Raw genomic sequence first — 23,663 nt, forward strand, 5'->3', positions numbered from 1 at the left:
AGTGTCTGTATTTATGACTATAATCAGAAACAATCTGTTTGTTCTTCTTGGCCAAAGGAGCAGCTAGCTACTTGTTAAGAAGATACTGTCATTGCTGTATGCAGATGGTAGAATATCTATTTTATGTAGTGGCCATTTGTCATAAAAATCTAAATCAAACTTCAATCAAAGGGCCACTGACGCACCATAAGTATGTGGTTGGTATACGCAGGCAAAAGAATCCATTGTCCATGCAAAATGTATGTGCTTCTGATGATTTATTTAGCCGAAGGAAGCAAGCGAACTAAGCACAGAGAAATCATGGATGTCGCTTCCTCTCTTCTTCTGGTAAAAAAACATAAGCCCACCCGGGTGCATGCTGCCTACCTGCCAGCCTACCTATATAAGTGGTGCCCACAGTTCTACCCAATTCATAAAGAAAGAAAATACTGTTTACGCAAAAACTAAATATAATAAACAAGAAAATAATTAAACTAAACTAGGGCTGTCAACCGATTAAAATATTTAATCATGATTGTCCATGATTAATCGCAAATTGATCGCACATTTTGTATCTGTTCAAAATGTACCTTAAAGAGAGATTTGTCAAGTATTCAATACTCTTCTCAACATGGGAGTGGACAAATATGCTTGCTTTATGCAAATGATTGTATGTATTTATTATTGGAAATCAATTAACAACACAAAACAATGACATATATTGTCCAGAAACCCTCACAGGTACAGCATTTAGCATTAAAAATATGATGAAATCATAACATGACAAACTCAAACCCAAGAGGCAACAACAGCTGTCAGTGTGTCAGTATGCTGACTTGACTATGACTTGCCCCAAACTGCATGTGATTATCATAAAGTGGGCATGTCTGTAAAGGGGAGACTCGTGGGTACCCATAGAACACATTTTCATTTACCTATCTTGAGGTCAGAGGTCAAAGGACCCCTTTGAAAATGGCCATGCCAGTTTTAAGCGTAAGTTTGGAGCATTATTTAACCTCATTCGTATGACATGGTTGGTACCAATGGATTCCTCAGGTTCTAGTTTCATATGATACCAGTATCTTCACTCTAGCTTTAAAACTTATTTAGTTATATTCGGGTTAACTTTGACAGCCCTGAACTAAACAAATAACTAGCAAAACACAGCACTATCCAAAATCGAGTCTAAATAAAGTAAACATCTAGAATAATAAATCAAGCAATACTACTTATTATTAGTAAAACAACAACTAAAAACTAACAACAAATAAATAGCTCCTACACTGTGTAAAGTCTACTGTGCACTAACCTTCGATAAAGTGAAGTAGGATTTACGGAGACTTTGGGTGTGTAGCATACTTTGGCAGTGGTCCTAAAATTACAGTGTTTTGTTTCAGGACTATACATTGCAGTCAGTTTACAGTCTGTTATGTCATATTTCATAATACATGTAAATGTGCTTGGGAATGATCAGGCCTGGTTGGATGTTTTGAACGCAAATTGGAAACAAATGAACCACACCTAATAGATTTGTATCTCCAGATATGTCTCATACAGACTCTTTGGTAAGCTACTTTTTCTGCCGTAGACTTTGTCACGTTTTTATTATCACAGCGGTGAGAGACGATAGCAAGAGTCCAGCACAGCATGAGCTCTCTAAAGACAACATGATAAGGTTTCGGCTATACAGTTACCAGGTGCTAGGCAACTCACTCGCACACAATCACCCTGCAGTGATGATGATATCCAAACCCCGGTAACACCGTGAACACAAACATTTAGCAGGAACAATTTGCGCATCTGTGCTTGTGTTAATGTTTGTGCTCACGGCCTAGTCAGAAGAAATGACAGGCCTGGTGGATCTTGTTATGTCAGGTTCTTGTAGCATGCGTCGTCATGTCAGTAGCTGTGACGCACAATACATACAATTCAAGATATAATTATCCTTTAATGGATGTGATTCCATCCCACCGTCATTCACAAATAAGGAGGAGGGGTTTCCGTTGTCGGCCTCCTTTTTCTTTTCACTGAAGTTGCCTGGCTTTACAGGATTCCCACAGTTTCCCAAGCTGCCTAGAGAAATGGGTGAAAGGTCACAACAATGTCTCCCCCTCTCTCTCTCCCTGCGTGTGTTCATGTTCATGAATGTGACATGCAGCTCTTGTTTAACAGCATGCCTGTCCTTGCCCCAGCTGACACAGCTGACTGAGGCATGTGTTTAAAATGCAGAGGGCTTCAAACAAATCAAACCGTGAGTTGTAAACACGGCTATTTTGTTTGTAGTTTAACAGCAAGGTGTGGCGATGGACTCAGTTGACTCAGACGTCTGGCTTGTTGCGTGTGTGTGGAGTAGTTGACACAGAAGTCTGGCTTGTTGCGTGTGTGTGGACTAGTTGCCTCAGAAGTCTGGCTTGTTGCATGTGTGTGTTGACGTCTTGAAACAGTAAAGTTACTTGTTTGTCAGGAAATATTCGATTTGACAACTCATCCCTTCCCTGAGTGTGGAGGAAACAGATTCTGAGGAGGAAACAGATTCTGAGGTGACGCTGTGTATGTAGATGGCAGCACTACTAACACTCAAAGTTCACAGAGACACCTTTATGTTTGTTTTTTTCTTTTACAATATTTCGCTGACTTAAGTGTCTGTGTTGACGAGGAATAACTGTCTAAAGGAATGAATTTTAAAAAGAGAAACTGTGAAAACATGGAAAGGAAAAGTAAAAAGGTTGGTCTACTCATCGTCCTTATTTGGGGTTCACGTCACATCAGCGAACAGGCATGATTTGGTTTATGAAGTGTAATAAATCCCATATAAACTCCATAAACTTGAACTTCAAAATTGTGTCCAATCACAAATGTTTTAGATGACTTCCTATGTGACCCTATTGACCTCCTTTTCACGTGCTCTGCAGCCTTTATTTTTGGTGCCTCTGACTCTTCTCTTCTCTCAGGCCTCCCTGTCAGCAGGCTGCTGGCAGATGATAAGACTGCAGCAACCGCAGAAGATATTGCGTCAGACCTGCCAAAAAATAGTTACCAACCACATTTTGGTCTGTGTGCGGATTAACCAGGATATAACATGCTACTAATAATAAATAAATAATGATAATGCTTCCTGTTTCCATTCTTTATAAGCTATTAGCGGTGGGGGAAAACACGATACAGCGTAGTATCGCAATACTTTGCGTGGCAATATTGTCTCGATACACGGACATCAAGTATCGATCTTTTCTTATAACAATCCAATGGACGGCTGGCGGGCCCGGCTGCTATTTTGTCTTTCAGAGGTTGTAGCGGGCTCAGTCTTAAAGCTAGAATGAAGATACTGGTATCAGGAAGAACGCTAAATAACGCTCCAAAGTTACGCAAAAGTTTTGTGTGGAAAAACTGACATGGCCATTTTCAAAGGGGTCCCTTGACCTCTGACCTCAACATATGTGAATAAAAACTCTGAGATAAACAGAGTGAAAACTGTATATTATTAGACAAAACAGATGTTGACAAACTGCATAATTTGCAGTTGAAAAAAAGTAATAAATCACAATCTGTCTTATCGCAATATGTGAAATGTTTAAAATCGCATTAGATCGCATTGTGACTTAATTATCGTGATAATATCGTATCATGGGTTCTCTGGTGATTTCCACCCCTATAAGCTTTGCCACTGGAGTTATGGCTCTATTTGTGCTCCATAGTTAATGTACAAATGTTAGAGGCCTGTCAATCTCCTCATCTAACTCTCAGTAAGAAAGCAAATACGAGTACTTCCCTAAATGTCCGACTATTCCTTTAAAATACAGGTAAAGAGATCCACATCAACATCTCCAAAATCCTCACTTTGATAGATATTATGCAAAAGACACTGACAAACCTGAACATGTAAAATATCAAGATTTATAAATCTCACTGGGGAATATGGAAAAAATAACATCTGTAAAAAGCTCATTCGCGGAGTCATTCAACTGTTGCCAAATATGAGCCGTTGACGTTGCATATTTATATATTTTTTATTTGGTAAACTGAATATTTTGTGGTTTTAGACTGATTGCAATAGACATCTTAACTATTTTTTGTGATATTTTCTAAACAACGACGATTAATCCATGGATTGAGAAAATGATCTGCAAATTAAATTTCCTAAATGCATATAAAATAGTTAAAACTATCTCTATCTTGACCAGCTATTGCAGCAAAATGCATCAGTATTAACAATTTAATAATGTAATATATACTATTATAACACTCATAGGGGCCATTTGCATCTGCATAATGAGTACTTTCATATCAGTACTTTGATTATATTTTGCTGATCATACTCATGTATACATTATAAAGTGTGCCATTTGCTTTAGTTTATTAGCTTATTTCCACCCTCGCCATTCCCGTTTGACACTATCCACTGTAACGTCTGGAGGTCTGTGTCCTCAGATAAAGAATTTCTTCCTGCATCTCATATTGCATACAGCTTGTCTGTACACGCTGCCCTCACCAGCACTGTACAGTCCCAAGATAACCCTCCTCCACATACAGAACACTGGTCTACTAGCCCTTACTCAGCACAGGCTCAACATGGTGTAGGTTCCCATCACCAATCCAAATCCACACCAACATCAACAACAACAGATCTGATATGGAGACCCCTAAGCAGGCCGGTGAACTTCATCCTCTCCAATCCAACATGGATTGAGAGAAGAAGCTGGGAAGGTCTTCCTTTTATTCCCTTCTTCAGCCCTCCTATGCCCTCATGCCATGCGTGCATCCCATGGGTCTGTCCCTACAAGGCTTAAGCAAACAGGGCCTGGAAGTGGTGTCCTTGGCAAGGGTGTGCTGATAAACACAGCATGAGTTAGAACAGGCTGTGCTCTCCAGAGGGGGACGACTGGCCCTCATTCACGCTCCCCTGGAGGATGTTATGAAACATAACGAGGGGAGCTATTTTAAATTCCCTAAAGGATTAAGATACCTTGGGTGTTGAGAAAGCACTGAATTTCAGCCACTTGTGTGTGACTGAGTTTATCTCAGAAATATCGTGCTGGAGGTTCATTCTTTCATGACATTTGTCCTGGGGATGCACCGATACCAGATCGGATATCGGGCCGATACTGACTCAAATAGCTGGATCAGATATTGGTGACAATGGGGTCGATCTATTAAATTTAGTTCTATGTTTATATACTATATACATTATATCCTGGAATTTTAATTCCTGTCTAAGTTTTGACCTATTTGTTGCTGCATTAAAAAGGATTACACTTGAATTGTAATTCCTGTTAATTTTTAAGATTTTTTTGCCAATTTGCTGTTGTACGATTTATTATTTTAATAATAAATAACGATTCACTAAATTTTTATCGATGTATTTATTTGTTACATTTTGTTTTTACAAAGTTAGGAAAGCAATGTTTAAGTCAAGTGTGATGTTTTCTTGCACATAAAAGAATGATCCCAGTCACTTCCACACAGTGAGGCATAGAGCTTATTAATTAAACACTGGTATCAGATTGGTACTCGGTATCGGCAGACACCCAAAGCCCAGGTATCACTATCGGGACTGAAAAAGTCAGATCGGTGCATGCCTAATTTGTCCTCAACCCGACCAATCTGTCCTCTCCCTGCAACTTAGTGTGGGAAGAAGAGGAGCCCTTTGCTCAGATGTGTCCCCTAGCTGAAACCAAAACATGACCTGTAGGCTAAAAATAGCACCGAGCAAGGATAAAAAGAAAAACTGAGCTACAAATACAACAGTTTCTTTTCCATTCATTCACCCTGATGTCAATTCAGTTCTTCTGTTTACCAACCACCACTAAAAACAGCTCAGTCTCTTGAGCCTGAGCACTTTGGGGATTTTTTTTTAACCTATTCAGAAATGTCTTAAATTACACGCACACACATACACACACACACACACACACACACACACACACGCACACGCACACACACACACACACACACACACACAAGAAATAGTCTACAGTACATGCTGGGTCAAGGGTTGAATCCAGGCTAAAGTTGCGACCTGAAATTACATAACTTGGCCTGAGTCAGAACCAAAATATCTCACTCATCTCCTGTTACAAGTCTAAAGTCCTCCATCACTTCTCACTGAATCTTTATATACACTGCATCAAACTACCAGTAGGGGATGTCACTCAGTGGTACAGTGTGACTCTTTATATACACTAAATCCTTTCTCTGGCTACCAGTAGGGGATGTAGCTCAGTGGTAGAGCGCATGCTTTGCATGTATGAGGCCCCGGGTTCAATCCCCGGCATCTCCACTCCTTTTGATTTTTAGTTTTCCTTCAGTCACTGATATGAATTGTAGAGATAAATCCGATTCAAACAGGAAATCTTTCACATTAACTTATTCTCACTATAGCTATAAATTCAAGCTCAGCGCACTGCCCTGAAAGTCTCAAAGTACATTTCTGTGCAACAATTCTGTTTTATTAGATTAGATTAAAACAAAAAAAGAATAACCAATAAAATGCACAGTAAACATATACTTCTAAAATTCTAATTTAAAATAAATATATGTATATGTAATATAATATATGTTCGAAAAGGAGTAGCAGAAGTAAACACTTATAAGGTCTTTCTAAATATAAATATATATATATATTTACTGTGTATATATATATATATATATTTTTTTTAGAAAGACCTTATGTCATATATATATTGTTTTGATCAAATTCTTACTTTTTATATTTATTTTACAAATGCAGTTTGCTTTAGTGAGCATTTGTTTACAAGTTTTAGATAAAAAAGACAAAAGAAAAATATATGAAATATGGGGCCGTGTGCGACATGAGAATGGACATTTATACAGATGTCTAGTTTCATTATGGAGATTGGGTGTATAGGGCATGAGCCCAGGGGCCCAAGGGGCCCAAGGGGGCCAAGGGGTCATGAGGCCCCTACCTGTAAGCGAGAGCGTGAAGTGAAGCCACAGTGCTTCAGAGTCAAAGGGCTCAGTCATACATAACTGACCTGTTAAAAGTCCCTCTGAAAAACTGAAGGAATCACCTCCACAACTATACACTTTTTTTTTATCCCCTCTGTTTTTTTGTTGCACTGCTCCTTACTGACACCATTTATTTAACCATGCTAAAAAAAAAGTCAACAACATTTGATTTTCATGTAGAAATGTGGGCCGTGATGAAAGCTGCAGAGAGCACCACACGCTGAAATATCATTCATATCGGATGCCCTACATTGTATTGTGGTGTGGTACCTGCTTATTTATATCTTTTAGTACCCAAATGACACTCTTTACATAGCATATAACTGTTCTGATTTAGGCCAAAACCCTTGTAAACATTGCCAAAAGTACTGCTCGGCGAGAGAGAGACATTAGTGTGAGCTATTCTAATGCAATCCCTTGAACAGCCTTTCACGTGTGAAATATTCACAAATAGGTACATGTGATTTTTGGACATTAGACATGTGATACTGAGTGATACTTTCACATGATATAAGCACATGTGATTTACAGATAGTTAACACGTGAAAACACACATTTGATCAATAGAAGTTGAAAACTTGCTCAGGAGCCCATCTTCTTAGAGTGAGTCTCACCCACAAAAAACAACCTCTGTATCTCCACTTATGATGACATGATGTGTGTTAACTTATGGTGTGTGATGATGGCTGATTTTTTAAATATTTAAAAATGTAACTGGATTTATTTAAAATGATATATTCTTAAAGATAAACTTGATCTTTACGTTCACTGCAACAGAAACCTAATCTGCAGTGAAGATGTTTAAACCAGAGGTTTGCTGTGCCAGCGTGCTGTCAGAAGAAGGAATGAGAAGTCTGACAGAAACCCTGGAGGCAACGCTCACTTTGGAATTGGGTAAGAAGTTGCATATGCATATGCACACTCGTACACTCAGTCTGACCCTTAACCTAGAAAAAATAAAGCTGACACAGCAGGACACACTATCTGCCATGAAACAAGACCACTCTGAGGATCACACCCTCACTAGCACTATTCAGGTGTCTGTAACTGCTTAACCTACATACTATAAGTCTGCACATTATGACCTAAATGAACAACCTTTACATAAATGTCACATATTCATTCCTCGGGTGTCAAGTTAAGGTGGAAAAGGAGGAGAAACATCAGTCAACACTCCCGTCTGAAGCTCAAACTGCCAGCTGTACTTTAGCTGCAGGTCATATTGCAGAATGCACGTAATACATGTCTGAGCAAAATGTGTCCCAGTTTACCTTTTAGGAAACATAAAGACCCAAAATTGAGCAGGAAGATGGTTAACCTGAAGGGTAGAAACATGCCTATTATAGATTTTTGCAAATGCTAAAACACAAGTTCTGAAACTAGGGCCTTGTCTAAACTCTACACACAATATATTTGACATCTCTTGCTAAACCAAGCTTGTCATCCAAAACTATATAATCTCTTCTAAAAATGGTATTTTTTGCATCACAACTTTACACACAAACACCAAATAAATAGCTCTTTCCACATGACAACTGCACACTGATGTGCTAAGTATAACACACTATTATTTAAACTCTTTGGCATTTTCATTTGTAGCATACTGTAAATATAGACTATGAACACAAAGGCAGTGTTTATGATCAATACTCTTATATTCATAACAGTATCAGACACAATTACTTTGACTGAAGATGATCATTGTTACTGTATTGCAATGTAAACTAAATACAGTATATTGCATTACTGTCCTCTAACTCTCTCTCTCCAAAATTGGCCTCCATTGTAAGATAAGATAAGATAAGACAAGATATACTTTTATTGTCCCCGTGGGGAAATTTGTCCTGGACTCCGTGCAACTGCAGTTACAAACACTAAATTAAAACAACATCAACAACAATAATAAACGATTCCACACAAGACAGGGAAACAGTTTCACAGAAACAGATGTTTAAACACATACACAGTCCACGTACATAATGGCACATACTATCACACACATGGCAGGTATTGCACCCAGGTAGTGCACTGCACCGTCTACCGTCTTGCCCATATTGCACCGACAATAGCCCAATATTACACAGATGCAACATATTGCACTGTCCCTATTTAACATATTGCACTGTCTAAACATATTGCTCTGTCCTTATGATAGCTTTATGTTACGAGTTGTTGAGAAGTTTAATAGACATCGGCAAGAATGAATGTTAGTAACGGTTCAATCTGCTCCGTGGGACTCTATATATGCAAATTTCCCCCCTGCGGGATTAATAAAGGAATATCTTATCTTATCTTATCTTATATCTCCTGCCAGAAGGTAAAGGTTGGTTCTCATGATGTAAGATGTGAGTTGGGTCTGACACAATTTTCTGTGCCTGTCTGATGACAGACTGCTCATAAAGCATCTGGAGGGTAGGGTGGTTTTTTAACCCCCATAATCTTCATGGCAGTCTGCACCGGGCATTGTATGCACACCAAAGAGCAAACCTGAATCCTATTTATAGTGTTCAAGCACTAGTTTCTAAGAAATAATTGAATGTGGTATTTCAATGTCAGTGTTTAGCAAACAACACAAACAGGCTTTTAGCTTTGAATGACGTGTCTAATGTAGATATACGTGTGTAGTTATTTGCAAAACGTGTGTTTTAGAATTTCAAACTAAAGCAGACATGTATTTATGGTTTAGCATACCTGATTAATAGATATTGTGGCAGTAATTGTGCCAGTTTTTGCGTCTTGGCAATTGCAAAAAAAAATGTAAAAGGTTCTGCTAAATTATAAGTTTTACCAAGAAAAGCTTGTCTGTAGAAGTATAAAGAAAACAAAAAAAAAGAAAGAAAATAGATCTGTTGTATTTCTACAGCTGCTGTGACGGTTAGGATTCTTCATTGTGCATCACCAAGTCATGTACATATTGGATTGTCCAACCTGAGGGTTTTGTGGTTGTGTCATCAGACACGGCAGGTCAGTGTGGTCTGTCACGTCGAGCTGCAATACAGAAAACAATGTTGACCTTTTCTAGCGTCAGGACTTGGTAGAACACACACACACATTCCTGTGTGTCTAGTCTCTTTAATTATCCCATGACGTCTGTGTGTGCACACCTGTGTGTGCACACCTGTGTGTGTGTGTGTGTATGCAGGTTTTAGGATTTAAGAGCTCAATCTCTAATGTCATGTGTAACTGCAGAGTGATACTATTGTCCTCTAAATGAGTGTGGTCTTTGCACCCTCACTAACATGCTGTATATTTGTGCAATCAAGATTATATCTGACTACTGATTTAACCACTGACCTGGAAACCCCAATGACATGGTCATTATTGGTCGTTGACCGCCACCTTGTGGTTCAGCTCAGAACAGACCCTCTGTAGATCAGTAGGTGGCGCCACTTTATAGTTTTGTTCCTTTCTTGACCCAAAGTGATCCTGATGGAGATCTGAAAACAGTAAATGTATCATTATTCATCAATTAGTCTTGAGGTAACAGATCTCAGCAACTACCAACAGATGAGTGATGACAGGTTTACACATATTTTTATATTCATTTTGTTTGAGTTACCTCAGTTTTACTTTTAGACTAAAACAAAGCCAGCTAACTCTTTGTCTAATGGTAGATGGATTTAGTCAACGCTGGCATCATTTGTCGAGCAAAGCAAACAACGCAAAGCTTTCTGTGATCATGAGCATGATGATCAATGTGCACCAGACAGTAATCAACAGTAGTTTGTATAAAGTTGCGGGGATAGGCCACTGAAGTGAGCAACCAGCTGTGTATAAAAAATAAATATAGTATTAAAAAGTCTTTCTTTCAATCGCTTCCAAAAATAGTGCATGCGGTAGCCAGATCAAAATCTTTACAACAGAGGCAGTGGTGCTTATCAATCAATCCATCAATCAATCAATCAATCAATCAATCAATCGATCAATCAATCAGTCGATCAATCAATCAATCAATCAATCAATCAATCAATCAATCAATCAATCAATCAATCAATCATTTATTTTTGACTGGTAGATTTTGGCATCCATCAGCCAAAGTGGCAGGTGGACAAACAATTTCTAACACTGATGACCTCATGACCGAGGTCAGTGGAATTTGCTTTTCGGTACAGCATGGTGGGTAAGCTCAAAACAGCAGTGCCAGTAACATCAAAATCACATTAGACACATGACTAACACTGGAAATGCAGGCTTCTTTCTGGGGAAAAAACCCCTACCGCTTTTGTCCACGGGGGGGGGCGCCAAATCAACACAAAATGAAACTTCCTTGTAGATGCACAAAAAACTCAACAAGCTGCACATAACAGGCATTTTTTTTTTTTTAAAAGGGCAGCAAGTTATCCGACTCTTCATGTGGTCTCTCCAAGAGGTTAATTTCCCTCAGAATGTGAACATCTGACCATAAGATGACCTTTAAATGTACCATATATTACATCAAAGGGTGCCTGTGGTTGGACTGTGGTGTCTGTCTGCTATCCAGATAAGGTTAGAGCAGACACACACACACAGTCACAGACACACACATCTGGCCAAACTCCACCTCTGTAAGCATCTGTAGAAGGTTTTGGTTTTTAGTAATGTTACACAGGCAGGAATGACATGAAGCTCACTCTGATGTGCAACACATTTAATTTCTGTTTGAAATATGAAAATACAGTTGAACTCACTCATCATGTACTGACAGCTTCTTCTACTCTACTGCTGTTAGCCACTGTCCACTCACTAATGTATTCTTATACACCATAATCAGATATACTTAATAATAATAATAAACATTTAAATGCCTTTGACAATTCATACAGAATGACAAACACACATTACCATCTATACTAAAATATCCATCCCCAGGGATTACAGGTCAGTAACAGGTACATGTAGGTAAAGGTTTAGCTGTAGAATTACCCTCCTTTCAGGTATACACAGGTAATCGGCAAACTCAGTTTACATGAAAACACCAGGTAAGTAATGGGTTAAGTATACACTACTGCTGTATGAACTTCTCTTCCCTTATTACCACTTTTAAACCTCTAACATCTAACTTAACAGTAGTCTATACCAGAAGCACTTTATTTCCCAGTGTACTCACAGTAATGGCAATAAAACAAACCACAGTTGAAACACAGTATTGTCTGCAACATTAGTATGCTAGAAGCAATTAGCATACCAATACATTTAACTGTTAGCTTTCTAGCCTGCTTAACACTGCCACACAACTAAACTCCATTGCTATAAACATTCAGTCATACTTCACACAGTGTATTGCCAAAATAAATATCTAAAAACATATAACTGTTCATTCATTAAACTGACTTTAGTTCACATAGAACAGTTACGAAATTAGAGCTTTACTCAGGTGTGCTACTATTGTTATGTTTCTGGTCAGTTTACCTGTTGTTTACCTGTCAGAAGCTCTCTCTCTCTGTGGTGTGCACATATATATATATATATAATATAATAATATAATAAAAAAATAAAAAATAAAAAAGATTTTCAAGTATTTAATACTCTTATCAACATGGGAGTGGACAAATATGATGCTCTATGCAAATGTATGTATATATTTATTACTGGAAATCAATTAGCAACACAAATCAATGACACATATTGTCCAGATAACCTCACAGGTACAGGCACAGGTACAGGCACATGGCAAGAAACTGGCCATACGCTACGTCATGATACAGGTGTTAAAATTCAAACAAAAGACATCTGAATGGCTTTTGTGTTCCTTTAAAATCCTAATGCATCTTTTCTGCATATGTCTTTGAAGTGTAAATAAGTTAAATATGTCTGGCCACCAGGATCTGAACTGGGTCAGAGGATACCCAGCCACACCGAGAAAAAAAAAGTTGGGCTATCAATCGATTAAAATATTTAATCGGGATTAATGGCATGATTGTCCATTATTAATTGTGATTAATTGCAAACTAATCACACATTTTTAATATGTTCAAAATGTACCTTAAAGGGAGATTTGTCAAGTATTTAATACTCTTATCAAAATGGGAGTGGACAAATATGCTGCTTTATGCAAATGTATGTATATATGTATTATTGAAAATCAATTCACAACACAAAACAATGACAGATATTGTCCAGAAACCCTCACAGGTACTGCATTTAGCATAAAAAATATGCTTAAGTCATAACATGGCAAACTGAAGCCCAACAGGCAACAACAGCTGTCAGTGTGTCGGTTTTGTCCCAAAATTGCATGTGATTATCATAAAGTGGGCATGTCTGTAAAGGGGAGACTTGTGGGTACCCATAGAACCCATTTACATTCACATATCTTGAGGTCAGAGGTCAAGGGACCCCTTTGAAAATGGCCATGACACTTTTTCCTCACCAAAATCTAACATAAGTTTGGAGCGTTATTCACCTGCCTTCACAACAAGCTAGTATGACATGGTTTACTAGTTTCATATGATATAAGTATCTTCACTCTATTTTTAAAACTGAGCCCGCTAGAACCTAAAAATCGCAAGTTGCGTTAATGCGTTAAAGAAATTAGTGGCGTTAATACAAATTTGCGTTATTATCGCGTTAACTTTGACAGCCCTAGTAATTATATTATGTTTTTGAGACCTTAGCTTTCCTATTTTTATATTTTTTTTATAAAAAATAGGAAATGTTTCCATCTGAGAGAAACATGAGTGTGTTTGCTCATATGTAACTCTATATCATTTGTTCAGTCTGTTTGTTTAGACCATCATGCAACAGTAGTGCTCTGCTCCAAATATAATCATGTGGTAGGCTATTCATTATCTGGTGGTGATAGATGAATTAAAACTACAGGTGCATTTGATCAACAGCTTATTGCACTTATGTAAACTTGCAGCAAACGTAGCCTATATACAGCACATACAGTAGACACATTTGCTCAAACAAGAATACAGCACTGAGTGAGAGGGACAAAGCAAGAAGAAGTGAAGATAATGAACTGCATTTTCCTCCCATTTCAAAGAGTTAAAATGTGAACCACAGATTGTCTTCTGTTCCAAAGTACAGAATGGATTATATATAATGTTCCAGCCTCAGTGGCTTCTTGAAAAGAAACCGGGGCTTACATCAACAACAAAGAGTCTCATTTTGTTGAATTATTTGTTTTATTTCAACAAATGTGCCTCTTTTATTTAGAATAGTATCAAAATAAAACAGTGGAGGAGGAGGTTTTTTTCTTAGGCATAGGATGTGTATGAGCTGTGTGTAGATGTTATATACGTATGTACTGTATGTCTAGATGTTTATGCATGTTTATTCACTTCCATCCATTATAGAGACTTTGAGTGACTTAATATGTGTGCTTTTTGTGGTTTGTCATATTATTGTTGAATCTTATTGACCAGCTCTTTATATATATATATATATATATATATTCATCCTTATGTTTTGTTTTGATCATTATTGACACAAAAATAATGTAAACACAATCTGTTGGGGCTAAACTATCATTTTCTCATTTTTAATTAATCCAGGAAGATCAGTTTTACCATAAATTCTTTTTTTTCACTCTTTCACTTTTGAGTACAGACTATTTCTAATTTCTTTGATTAATATTTTCTAGATGTTGGAAACAGTGAATATTGGGATTTGAGAGCAAGATATATACATGCGCCAGGGATAAACAGTTCATGGGAATAAACTAAAATGATTCCAACATCTTTGGGCCATATTTTGCTCTTGTTAACATACACGATGTCGCTTTACCAGTGCAATAACCGCTGTAAAAACACAGTGCCACTGAGCAAAACACATCTAATCTGCTGTAGGAACCATATGGAGATGAGAGTCCACTTGTCAAAGTGTGCATGATGAAGATGGATTCTCACTAAAAACATGTGAGTGTTTGTGTCTACTAGACAGACTTCAACAGACAGCGTGTACAGACTACAGAGCATGTGTGTGTGTGGGAGTGTGTGTCCATACGAGCAGCTCTGCATTCCAGTGGGATAATCTAATCTCCCTCCTGCTGAGAATATGGACCTCTGAACTGTAGAGCAACACTCACACACACATACGCACTCCAGTTCATATGTATAAACAAACAAAGAGAGATGCAGTGATGAAAGAGCATGAAGCAGTATAATACAATAGACTGTGGCCTTGATAGTGGCACAGACAACAATCACAGATTCATCTGTTTTCTTTCAGATTCAACTAGAGCATCAGTGTGTCGTCACATCCACCCACATGTTGGGAGATCTACCGTATCCTTTGAGTCATCACATGATCACACAAAGACGAGCCAGATCTGCATAAACATCAAATGTAAATGCACTCAAGTGGTCGTTACCTGACGTCTGAATGGGCCGAATGCTAACAATGCACCTGATAGCTCAAAGAGCCATCAGCAAGGGGTTTAGAAATGTAAAACATAGCTTTAAGCTGCACTCGTGTACTTGCCACTTGTGCAAAAAGACATTTGTGCATTCACAATAGGTGTTTGGGAGTTGTCTTCAATTCATACACATGAAAGGACACTGGAGTACAATACGGTCATCAGCCCCCCCCCCCACCACCACCACCACCTTCAATCAAAGCATTTTAACTTCATGCCATTAGAAAGGAAAGTAATTTTTACAGAAGTTTGATGTGACACATTGCAGTGATGCCACGGCTACATTGTTTCTTGTAGTTATCTATGTTCACCTCCTCATCCAAAATCCTCCTCTCAGAGAAATGAAAACAATAAATGAATCTTGAAGAAAATAACTTGTTCATGTAACGGCTGATAAATGATGATGTTTAAAGGATTCTTGTCAGCTGGAAGAAATCAAAGACTGTAAAGGAGTATGATGAAGTGAAGAAGAGATGCTTGAAATCCAAAATTAACTTTAAAAAACTGAAACACTATATTTATATTGTGCATTAATTCAGTTTGACTTCAGGGGCGGTTCAAGGGTCCCTTTAGATCCAAACTTACACCAGTTATCAATCAAACATTGTTGCCCAATCTTTTTTTTGTGTCTTATTGTTACTATCAATTATGCATAATTCCTTAAAAAGATTTATTTATTTTATTACAGGGAGGGAATAAGGATGGGTTTTCATGTAATTATTATTATTATTATTATTTATTTTTTATTATTATTAGTGGTATTAGTAGTAGTAGTAATTATTTTTTTATATTTCATTATTGTTCTTGTCTACCTGGTGTAAGTATGCCTTGTCTGCCTTGTTTTATTATGTATGCAAAACCACTAGAAATTAAATGTCATAAAACATTTCAGTGAAACTGATCAAAGCAATGATTTTCCATTTAATCAATAAACTGTGGCCAACATTTGTGTGCAAAAAGCTTTAATCATGTTTCTCAGACAGTTTCGTATTTTTTTTCCCACTATTAATTTCAGAGAGCCACATTTATTTTGACCTGACTTCCACCTTGTTGCAGTCTTGCTTTTGGCATTAGCTTGTAAAACATCCCTTAGATTAGACTGAATGGCTGTTTTTATTTTTAGTTTGACGAGATTTCAGCACACAGTTTGAGCCTCTGTTTCTCTGGGAACACCGGCCACTTCATCCCTGAGGCCATGAAGAAGAGGAGAGAACATCTGTTCTTCTGGGCAGCAAAACTTTTCATGTCTCCACGTCCTCTGTGTGTCATGAGGTCACTCTGACCCTGTTGTAACACATTATTGTCTGCAGTCAGACAAACTGCTCTCCTCGGAAGAGCCAATTCAACACTGTGTAATCAGCTGTTTCCAGCCTCCTGCACTGTGTGTGTCAGGTCAGGTGGATGTTTCATTTTGTCATTATTTGTTCCTGTTCATGTGAGTGAGAAATACAGATACACACATCATCATACTATAAATTATTCTATACTGCCCAGCAAACATGTGACGTAAGGAAGACGTTCAGATCATGTCTGTATAATGTCCGTCTGTCAAGGCCCACTTTTGGGCGTCTGCGGACATGCAAAATGGTTTCAATATCCAGACGTCTGACTAGGACCCCTTTTGGACGTCTGTGGACGTGCAACTCAGGTTGACATTGATAGTTGAACGTTGAAAACACATTTAAAAAACACGTCTCAAAAACTTTCATTCTAGCTCCTCAGTGGACATCTTTTGGTCGACAGAGACGTTAAATTGATGTCTTTTGGACGTGTCTTTGCTCAGTGGGTGACCTGTTTTATAACATTAAGCTCTCAAACAACTATTTTTACTGTTATCCTCAGCAGCAGAGCCACAACTCAGATTACTTTCACGTGTGTCTTTGCTATTTGCTTTTTGTTTTTACTGCTGCCCTGCCCTCTTGACCTCCAGTCTGCGTGGCGTCGGCGTCAACAAGCGCTCTAACGACGTGTGAACTTTTGGGCATGCAGTGACAATGGCGCCTTTTAGACAGGTGCTTACATACACCACCCCCATCAACCATCACCCACCACCAGCAGCAGCAGCAGCAATCACCCTGCCACCGAGGAGCTTTGAGACTCTTTGCAATGCTAAAGAGGACCACTAAGAGGAAGACTGTGACATTCCTGTCTAATGGCTGGCACCTGATTCTCAGACTCAGACGGTGTGTGCACCAACAGTTAAAAAAAACAACCCTAAAATTAAGGAGGATGGCTCATATCAGGAACATCATGTGACAAAATCATCCATCAGCCCAGTCAGTGTAAAGAATGATCAGGCATTAATAAACTATATTTTCTAGCACCAAAACAAAGTGATTCACATACAATTGAATGATTAAAAAAGCAAATTAAAGGATAGACTTGCGAACAGTTTCTTTCCCTGGGCCATACGGACACTGAACAAAAAATAAATCTGTGCAATATTAATACACTGAATGTGAATACATTTATCTGTGCAATATATCCTTGATACAATATACACCTCAAGTGCAACTTTGTTTACATTTTATTTATTACATCTACCCTACCTATTTTACAAGTGCAATTACCTCTGTTTACATTACATCTATTTTTATATTTTATACTTCAAGTGTAACACTTCTGTTTATATTATTTATTACATCTACTTTACCTATTTCATTGTGTGTTTTTACCTGTTATATGTTTTATCTGCCTCGTTTAGTCTTGTCCAGTATTTGTTTTAAAGCACTGACCAGAAGTGGCAACTGTGAATCTAGTTGTATTTAATACGATGACAATAAAGCTTTCTATTCTATACCCATAGAAACATAGTAATATAATAAGATAATGTAGATGATTTAAACGATAGAGAGATACAATAATCGGGGTGAGTAGCAATGTTAAAAAGAAGCCATGAATGGGTTTACAATCCTGTTTTCCTTTTATTACTTTCTAATGAAGTCTTATAATCCTTGCACATCTTAATGATACAGATAACAAAGGGGCAATTTTACGCACACATTTTACGCACGTTTACGCATTTGAAGAATAAGTAAAATAGGATACAAAGGCATTATCCTGCATTTCATGCCACCTGAAGGCACGAGGCTCAATAGAGCCTTGTCTGTCTTTAAGTTACATCATCATATTGTTCCTGTCAGCTCGGTTAATTTGACCTTAGATCGTGCTGTGATGCAGGCTGGAGAACAGCACCTCTTTTATCTGAACGGACTTATTTCCCGCAGAGAGACAGAGAGACAGAGAGACAGAGACAGAGAGAGAGAGAGAGATGCGGTCAGGATGAACTGTGGTGTTGGGAGCAAAGAGAGAACAAGAGCGTTTGTCTCCGGTGCGTAAAATGTCTCCACCTCACCAGGGTGCGTAAAAGCCTCGAGGGTCAACAGGCACACAACAAAAAGAGTGAATGGGTCTAAATGAAAATGTGAGAGAAACTGCAATCACACAAAAATAAACCTCTTCAAATATTGTTATTTAAGAGTAGCCTGTTGGAGAGCAGTCAAATTAAAGCAAACCAAAGCAGCTGTAATGTTAGTTGGGAAATGATCTCACTCCATTTTTCCAACTTGAACATAGACTTTTTTTAAATAATGAGCTTCCATACAGATTTTTTTTTAATTGATTATGTGTTTTTGTATGTGTATATACTGCGTGTGTGTATCTGTGTATGTATGTATGTTTTTTAATTTTTAATTTTTAAATTGTTACTATTTATTCTATTCTATTTTTAGCGTACTCAGGCTTATTTATTAGTGCTCTTAATTATTAGTTAATTACTTTATAGTTTTCACCAATTGTTTTGCGCTGAACTTCTGAGTGGTGGATGTAAGAAACACAATTTCGTTTTTATGTGAAGCATAAAAATGACAAATAAAGGAATCTTGAATATTGAATGTATATACGTATACTGTATATATATGTATATATAAATAGATTTTATTTTATTTTATTGTTTTAAATTTGATTTCTTTTACTTTTATATCTATTTTTTGTATATAATATGTTTTTCCTGTATCTATACTTGCCTATTTTATATTAATATTAGGTTTATTAAGTTTCTTTTATACCGAGAATGTTATTATTGGGGACGTTTGTGAATGTTTGTTCTGTTGTTTCAAAATGAACAAAAAAACAATAAATATAATTTTGAAAAAAAAAAATGAACGAGCTTCCACAAATCTTTTGATCATTATTTTATGCACCGTTATTCTAGAGATGTGAGTGTGTAGAAATATACAGTAGCCTCACATAGACATATAATCTATGAGCCAACAGAGGACGCTCCAGCTTCACTTTGCTAGGACTCATTTAGTAAAGGAATGGACACAGTGGCGTAATGCACAAGGTGGAAAAAAGGTCTATCTGTTTTTGCGTTATTTCTTATCTTTCTCCACATTGAAAAGCATTCCTGATGTAATTTTGAGTGAAGTTAGTGACTAGTGGATAGATTTTCTATTTTTATTTTGCCAGTAAGAAAAAAGAAATCAGCAGATGCCATGAAGAAATCAAACCGTGCCAGCCACATGTATATAGGTTTACAGTAACAGTGCCATTTGTGTACATCATTATAGCAAAGAGTGATTGTTTTATTGGTTGTGGTTGGTGTTTTATTGTGTGTAAATGAAGCTGGACAGGCACTAATGTAATTAAACTGCTCAAGAGGTCACCCAGGCTGAGATGTCCCCATGTCATAGCATTTTAATCACTGTGAACCTTAAGACTTTCACCTCAAATCATATATTATTTTAATTTTATATTGCAAATTGTCTTGGACTTCTGCAGATTAAATTTGTTTAAAACATTATTCTCACCGTTTTAAAATTAATAAAATCCATGTTATATATCATACTGTTTAAATGTTTTTATTCTCCCAAAAACACATTTTGTTTACTTTGGGGGCTATTTCTTCAATATCAAAGCTAAAAGACAACCAAGGAACATTTAACTTCCTTCACGTACAAAAAAAAAACCCAAAACATTTTCACCTAAAATCATATATGATTTTAATTTGATATTGTAATTGTCTTGATATTCTGCAGATTAAATTGTTTAAAACGTTTTAAACATCCTTCAAGTACAAAAACTTTGAACTTTACTTTGAAAGGCACAGTCCTCTATACTCACATTTAATGACAATGGGTAGGCTTTGCAGGTGAAGAGAGAGCCATTAGAGCTGTGAAATGCACAATTAGGCTTTGCTGCAGCTTTTGGCACATTTGGGCACCTGTGGTGATCGAGACGCCCAAAGACACACTATGGGTGTGTCTGTGGGCGGAGACATGTCCACCCACTCTGCTGCTTCTCCCCTTTGCTTACTATATGAGGAGGCAACTTTGCGATCCCTCAACAAGATACATTGAACCTTGTTTAGTGGTGTTGTTGATCTCTGTCCGTGTGGAATCTGCAGCTCTCTGAAGAAAGAGATTCTCGGATCTGAGCTCACTACTCCGAGGGGAATTATTTTTTTAATTAATCATCGGTGGAGCCAGACCTCAGCATGCCTCGATCATTCCTTGTCAAGAAGTATTTTTTCAACAAGAATAAGCCATACTACAGGGAGAGCCTGCTGGAGAGCCAAACTGGTAAGTCTTTTTTTTTTTAATTCACTGATTGGCTCGAATTTGATGCATCTGTGGTTATATTGTAGTTGATGCATCTGTCTTATTTATTGTAGTATTTATCAACTGTACTATTTATAGATTTTAAGGGCTGAGAGAGAGCCAGGGTAAAATGCATTTAATTGCATTTCACTGTACACTGTACTTTTAAATGCATATGAGAAATACACTTGAAACTTATATTTGACATGTTGAGTGAATCACAGTCACAAAAAAAGAAAGCTTTATCAAAGTTACCTTCTGATGCAAAACACAGACCCATGTGTGCATGATGGGTCTTGCATGTATAGCTTCTTGGCTGCAAAAACAAGTGTTTCTGATCACCTGGAAACTAATGGAAAAAAAGCCATCAGGGTTATATTGAAAGCAGGCCGTAACAAGACACCCAAGAATGAAAACAAGTTTAGTGCTTAATTAGATTATCTGTCCATTACAACCGACCTGACTTCCTTTTCTCTGTGTTGCCAGCTTTTATCCCAGAAAGCTTTCCAAGGGCTGAACTCCCAACGCAGAACAACAGCTCTGCCCTGACCTGCTACCCCACCATCCCATTCTTCAGAAGCTTGGACACCCTGCCTGCACCCCTGTCCCCGATCACCACGGTGTCTCCGTCCCCTTCGCCGCTTGGCCCTCTGGACCTCAGCAGCTCTCCCTCCAGCAGCAGCGGCGAGGAAGAGGAGGATGGCGGACGTACTTCAGATCCTCCCAGCCCGGATGTCATCCAGCACGTCTACCACTGCCTGCAGTGCAGCAAGAGCTACGCCAGCCTCTCGACTCTGTCCCATCACCAGAAGTCCCACTGTCCTCCTCCTCTTCCGCAGCAGAAGACACCTTCTCTGCCCGTTGAAGTCTCTGCACGTCCAGCCTTCCACTGCAAACACTGCCCCAAGGAGTACACCAGCCTGGGAGCCCTGAAGATGCACATTCGCTCACACACTCTGCCCTGCGTGTGCCTCACCTGCGGCAAAGCCTTCTCCCGACCATGGCTGCTCAGAGGTCACATCCGCACACATACAGGTATGCATCAACTTTTCACACGTCCATAGCAATTACATTGATTTCTGAGCTCTGTCGGCTTGTGAATGTAACAGCTGGTTGCACCTTGAGCTCATTGATATTCATTGATGTCTCCTGACGTGTGAGCAAATGTTATTGCTTAGCGTGACACAATCTAATCTCGGTGTCACAATGGTTACGCATGAAAAAAGGCCAAATCTGCATTAAAGTTAGGGTAGTGTTCCTGCTCTTTTGTTAGTTATCTGTAGATCATTTGAAAAACAACAGACCTTTTGGCCTGCTAATGAAATGTATTCCTGACGCTAACCAGTCTGTCTCCTCACCAGGTGAGCGCCCCTTCGCTTGTCAACACTGTAACCGGGCCTTTGCGGATCGCTCCAACCTGCGCGCCCACCTGCAGACCCACTCTGAAGTGAAGAAGTACCAGTGTGGCTCCTGCTCGCGGACCTTCAGCCGCATGTCCCTGCTGCACAAACACACCGCCTCTGGATGCTGCCCTGCCTCATAGACTTCCCTGAAATGCGCTCATGAGCCAGTTGAAGCTGGTTCAGTCACCCTAACTGATTAGAGCCAACACACCCAGAGGACCGTGGACGTCACAGCCAATTACAGGACAGAAAACTGGAGTTCTGTTGCTTTTATAAAAAGACTTCTTAAGTGCCTTTTTCTAAGACTCTGTAGGTAGATTTTTTTGTCATATTTGCTGCGTCCTCTATGTCAACTGTGTGTGTATGTGTGTGTGATTCGAGGGCAGCTGGACATCCAGTTAATTCCCAGGAAGCTCCATCGGTGCCGGCCGGTCCGGGACTCTGGCCATGTTGCAGCTGCTGGGGTGTGTGTATGTGGGGATGTCATTCCTCACCATACTATACATACATGGCATGTGTGTGTATGAGCAATACAAGTGTGTGTGTTGAGACAGCTGTCTGTGTATGGTGCACTGTGAAGGCAGGGCGCTGAGAGACGTGTTAGCTGTGACCTCGGCGACAGGTGACCCTCCGCTCGCCCCTCCTCGCGGCCACAAACACTTTCCACTCATTGTGTGTTACGGTGTGTGAAAGGACCACTTAAACTTGACCAAAAAAAAACCCCAAATATTGTCATTTTACAGTCTAAATTACATTTATTTAGACATGTTTTTTGGGAAGTTTTGACCTACAGTTTTTAAGAAATATTTTGTTGAACATTTCAAATGGGAATACTGTATCTTTTTCTGTTACATGTAAATAAAAGCTTTGTTAAAAAAACTTGCTGTGGACCTACTTTTGTGCTCTAACATTAATTAGTATTTCAACGGGCATTGTATTAACTCCCAACTCTAAATGAGTTCATCAGGACAGACATGACAGTTTCTGAATGGGAAGATAGAGCTGTGTGTGTGTGTTAGGAGGAGCGGGGACAGGTTTGTGTGATGTTGAGTGATATGGCGAACACCTGCACACACCTGCCAGGCTGTCCGCACACGCATGGAGAACACATGCTAAAGAGGTGAGGGAGGGGGGGTGCACACAGAGTGACTGCAGGTGGGAGAAAGGGAGGCGATTCATGGCATAAAGAAGTGGAAGATGCTAAAGAGTGGGCAACTTGTGCAGAATAGAAGTCAGTGTGAAATTAGCTGAGTGTGGGAATCCCACTGACCCACTTCCTGCGTTAGGAGAGGCCACAGATGGAAGCAGAAATCTTAGGCTAAGGACCAGCAAATACACCCCAGAGAGTCCGGACAGAACTTCAGGACTAACACG

General features: G+C 38.7%; 1 protein-coding gene, 1 long non-coding RNA gene and 1 other non-coding gene across 3 annotated transcripts; 2 read left to right on the plus strand and 1 right to left on the minus strand.

Annotated features, from left to right (window-relative positions):
* The first annotated feature begins 6,184 nt into the window (after positions 1–6,184).
* On the plus strand, positions 6,185–6,256 carry trnaa-ugc. The gene has a single exon. It is a non-coding gene; the product is annotated as a tRNA-Ala (tRNA).
* Positions 6,257–9,413: 3,157 nt separating this feature from the next.
* On the minus strand, positions 9,414–10,373 carry LOC119489288. The gene is made up of 2 exons (XR_005207147.1): positions 10,240–10,373; positions 9,414–9,933 (listed from the first exon to the last, which is right to left on the minus strand). It is a non-coding gene; the product is annotated as an uncharacterized LOC119489288 (long non-coding RNA).
* Positions 10,374–20,540: 10,167 nt separating this feature from the next.
* On the plus strand, positions 20,541–23,168 carry snai1b (snail family zinc finger 1b). Its single transcript, XM_037771481.1, has 3 exons — positions 20,541–20,868; positions 21,373–21,921; positions 22,248–23,168. Exons 1-3 carry the CDS (start codon positions 20,784–20,786, stop codon positions 22,427–22,429), a joined length of 816 nt encoding a protein of 271 aa, XP_037627409.1. The 5' UTR covers positions 20,541–20,783; the 3' UTR covers positions 22,430–23,168.
* The last annotated feature ends 495 nt before the right edge of the window (positions 23,169–23,663 follow it).

The sequence above is a fragment of the Sebastes umbrosus genome, chromosome 6 (genome assembly GCF_015220745.1).
Source record: "Sebastes umbrosus isolate fSebUmb1 chromosome 6, fSebUmb1.pri, whole genome shotgun sequence".
In the NCBI taxonomy this organism is placed as follows: domain Eukaryota; kingdom Metazoa; phylum Chordata; class Actinopteri; order Perciformes; family Sebastidae; genus Sebastes; species Sebastes umbrosus.

Bases quoted from the DNA above. Each gene is read 5' to 3' on its own strand.
- snai1b (XM_037771481.1), top strand. From the start codon at position 20,784: ATGCCTCGATCATTCCTTGTCAAGAAGTATTTTTTCAACAAGAATAAG. The intron at 20,869-21,372 runs GTAAGTCTTTTT...CTGTGTTGCCAG, and splicing joins CCTGCTGGAGAGCCAAACTG to CTTTTATCCCAGAAAGCTTT. The intron at 21,922-22,247 runs GTATGCATCAAC...TCTCCTCACCAG, and splicing joins TCACATCCGCACACATACAG to GTGAGCGCCCCTTCGCTTGT.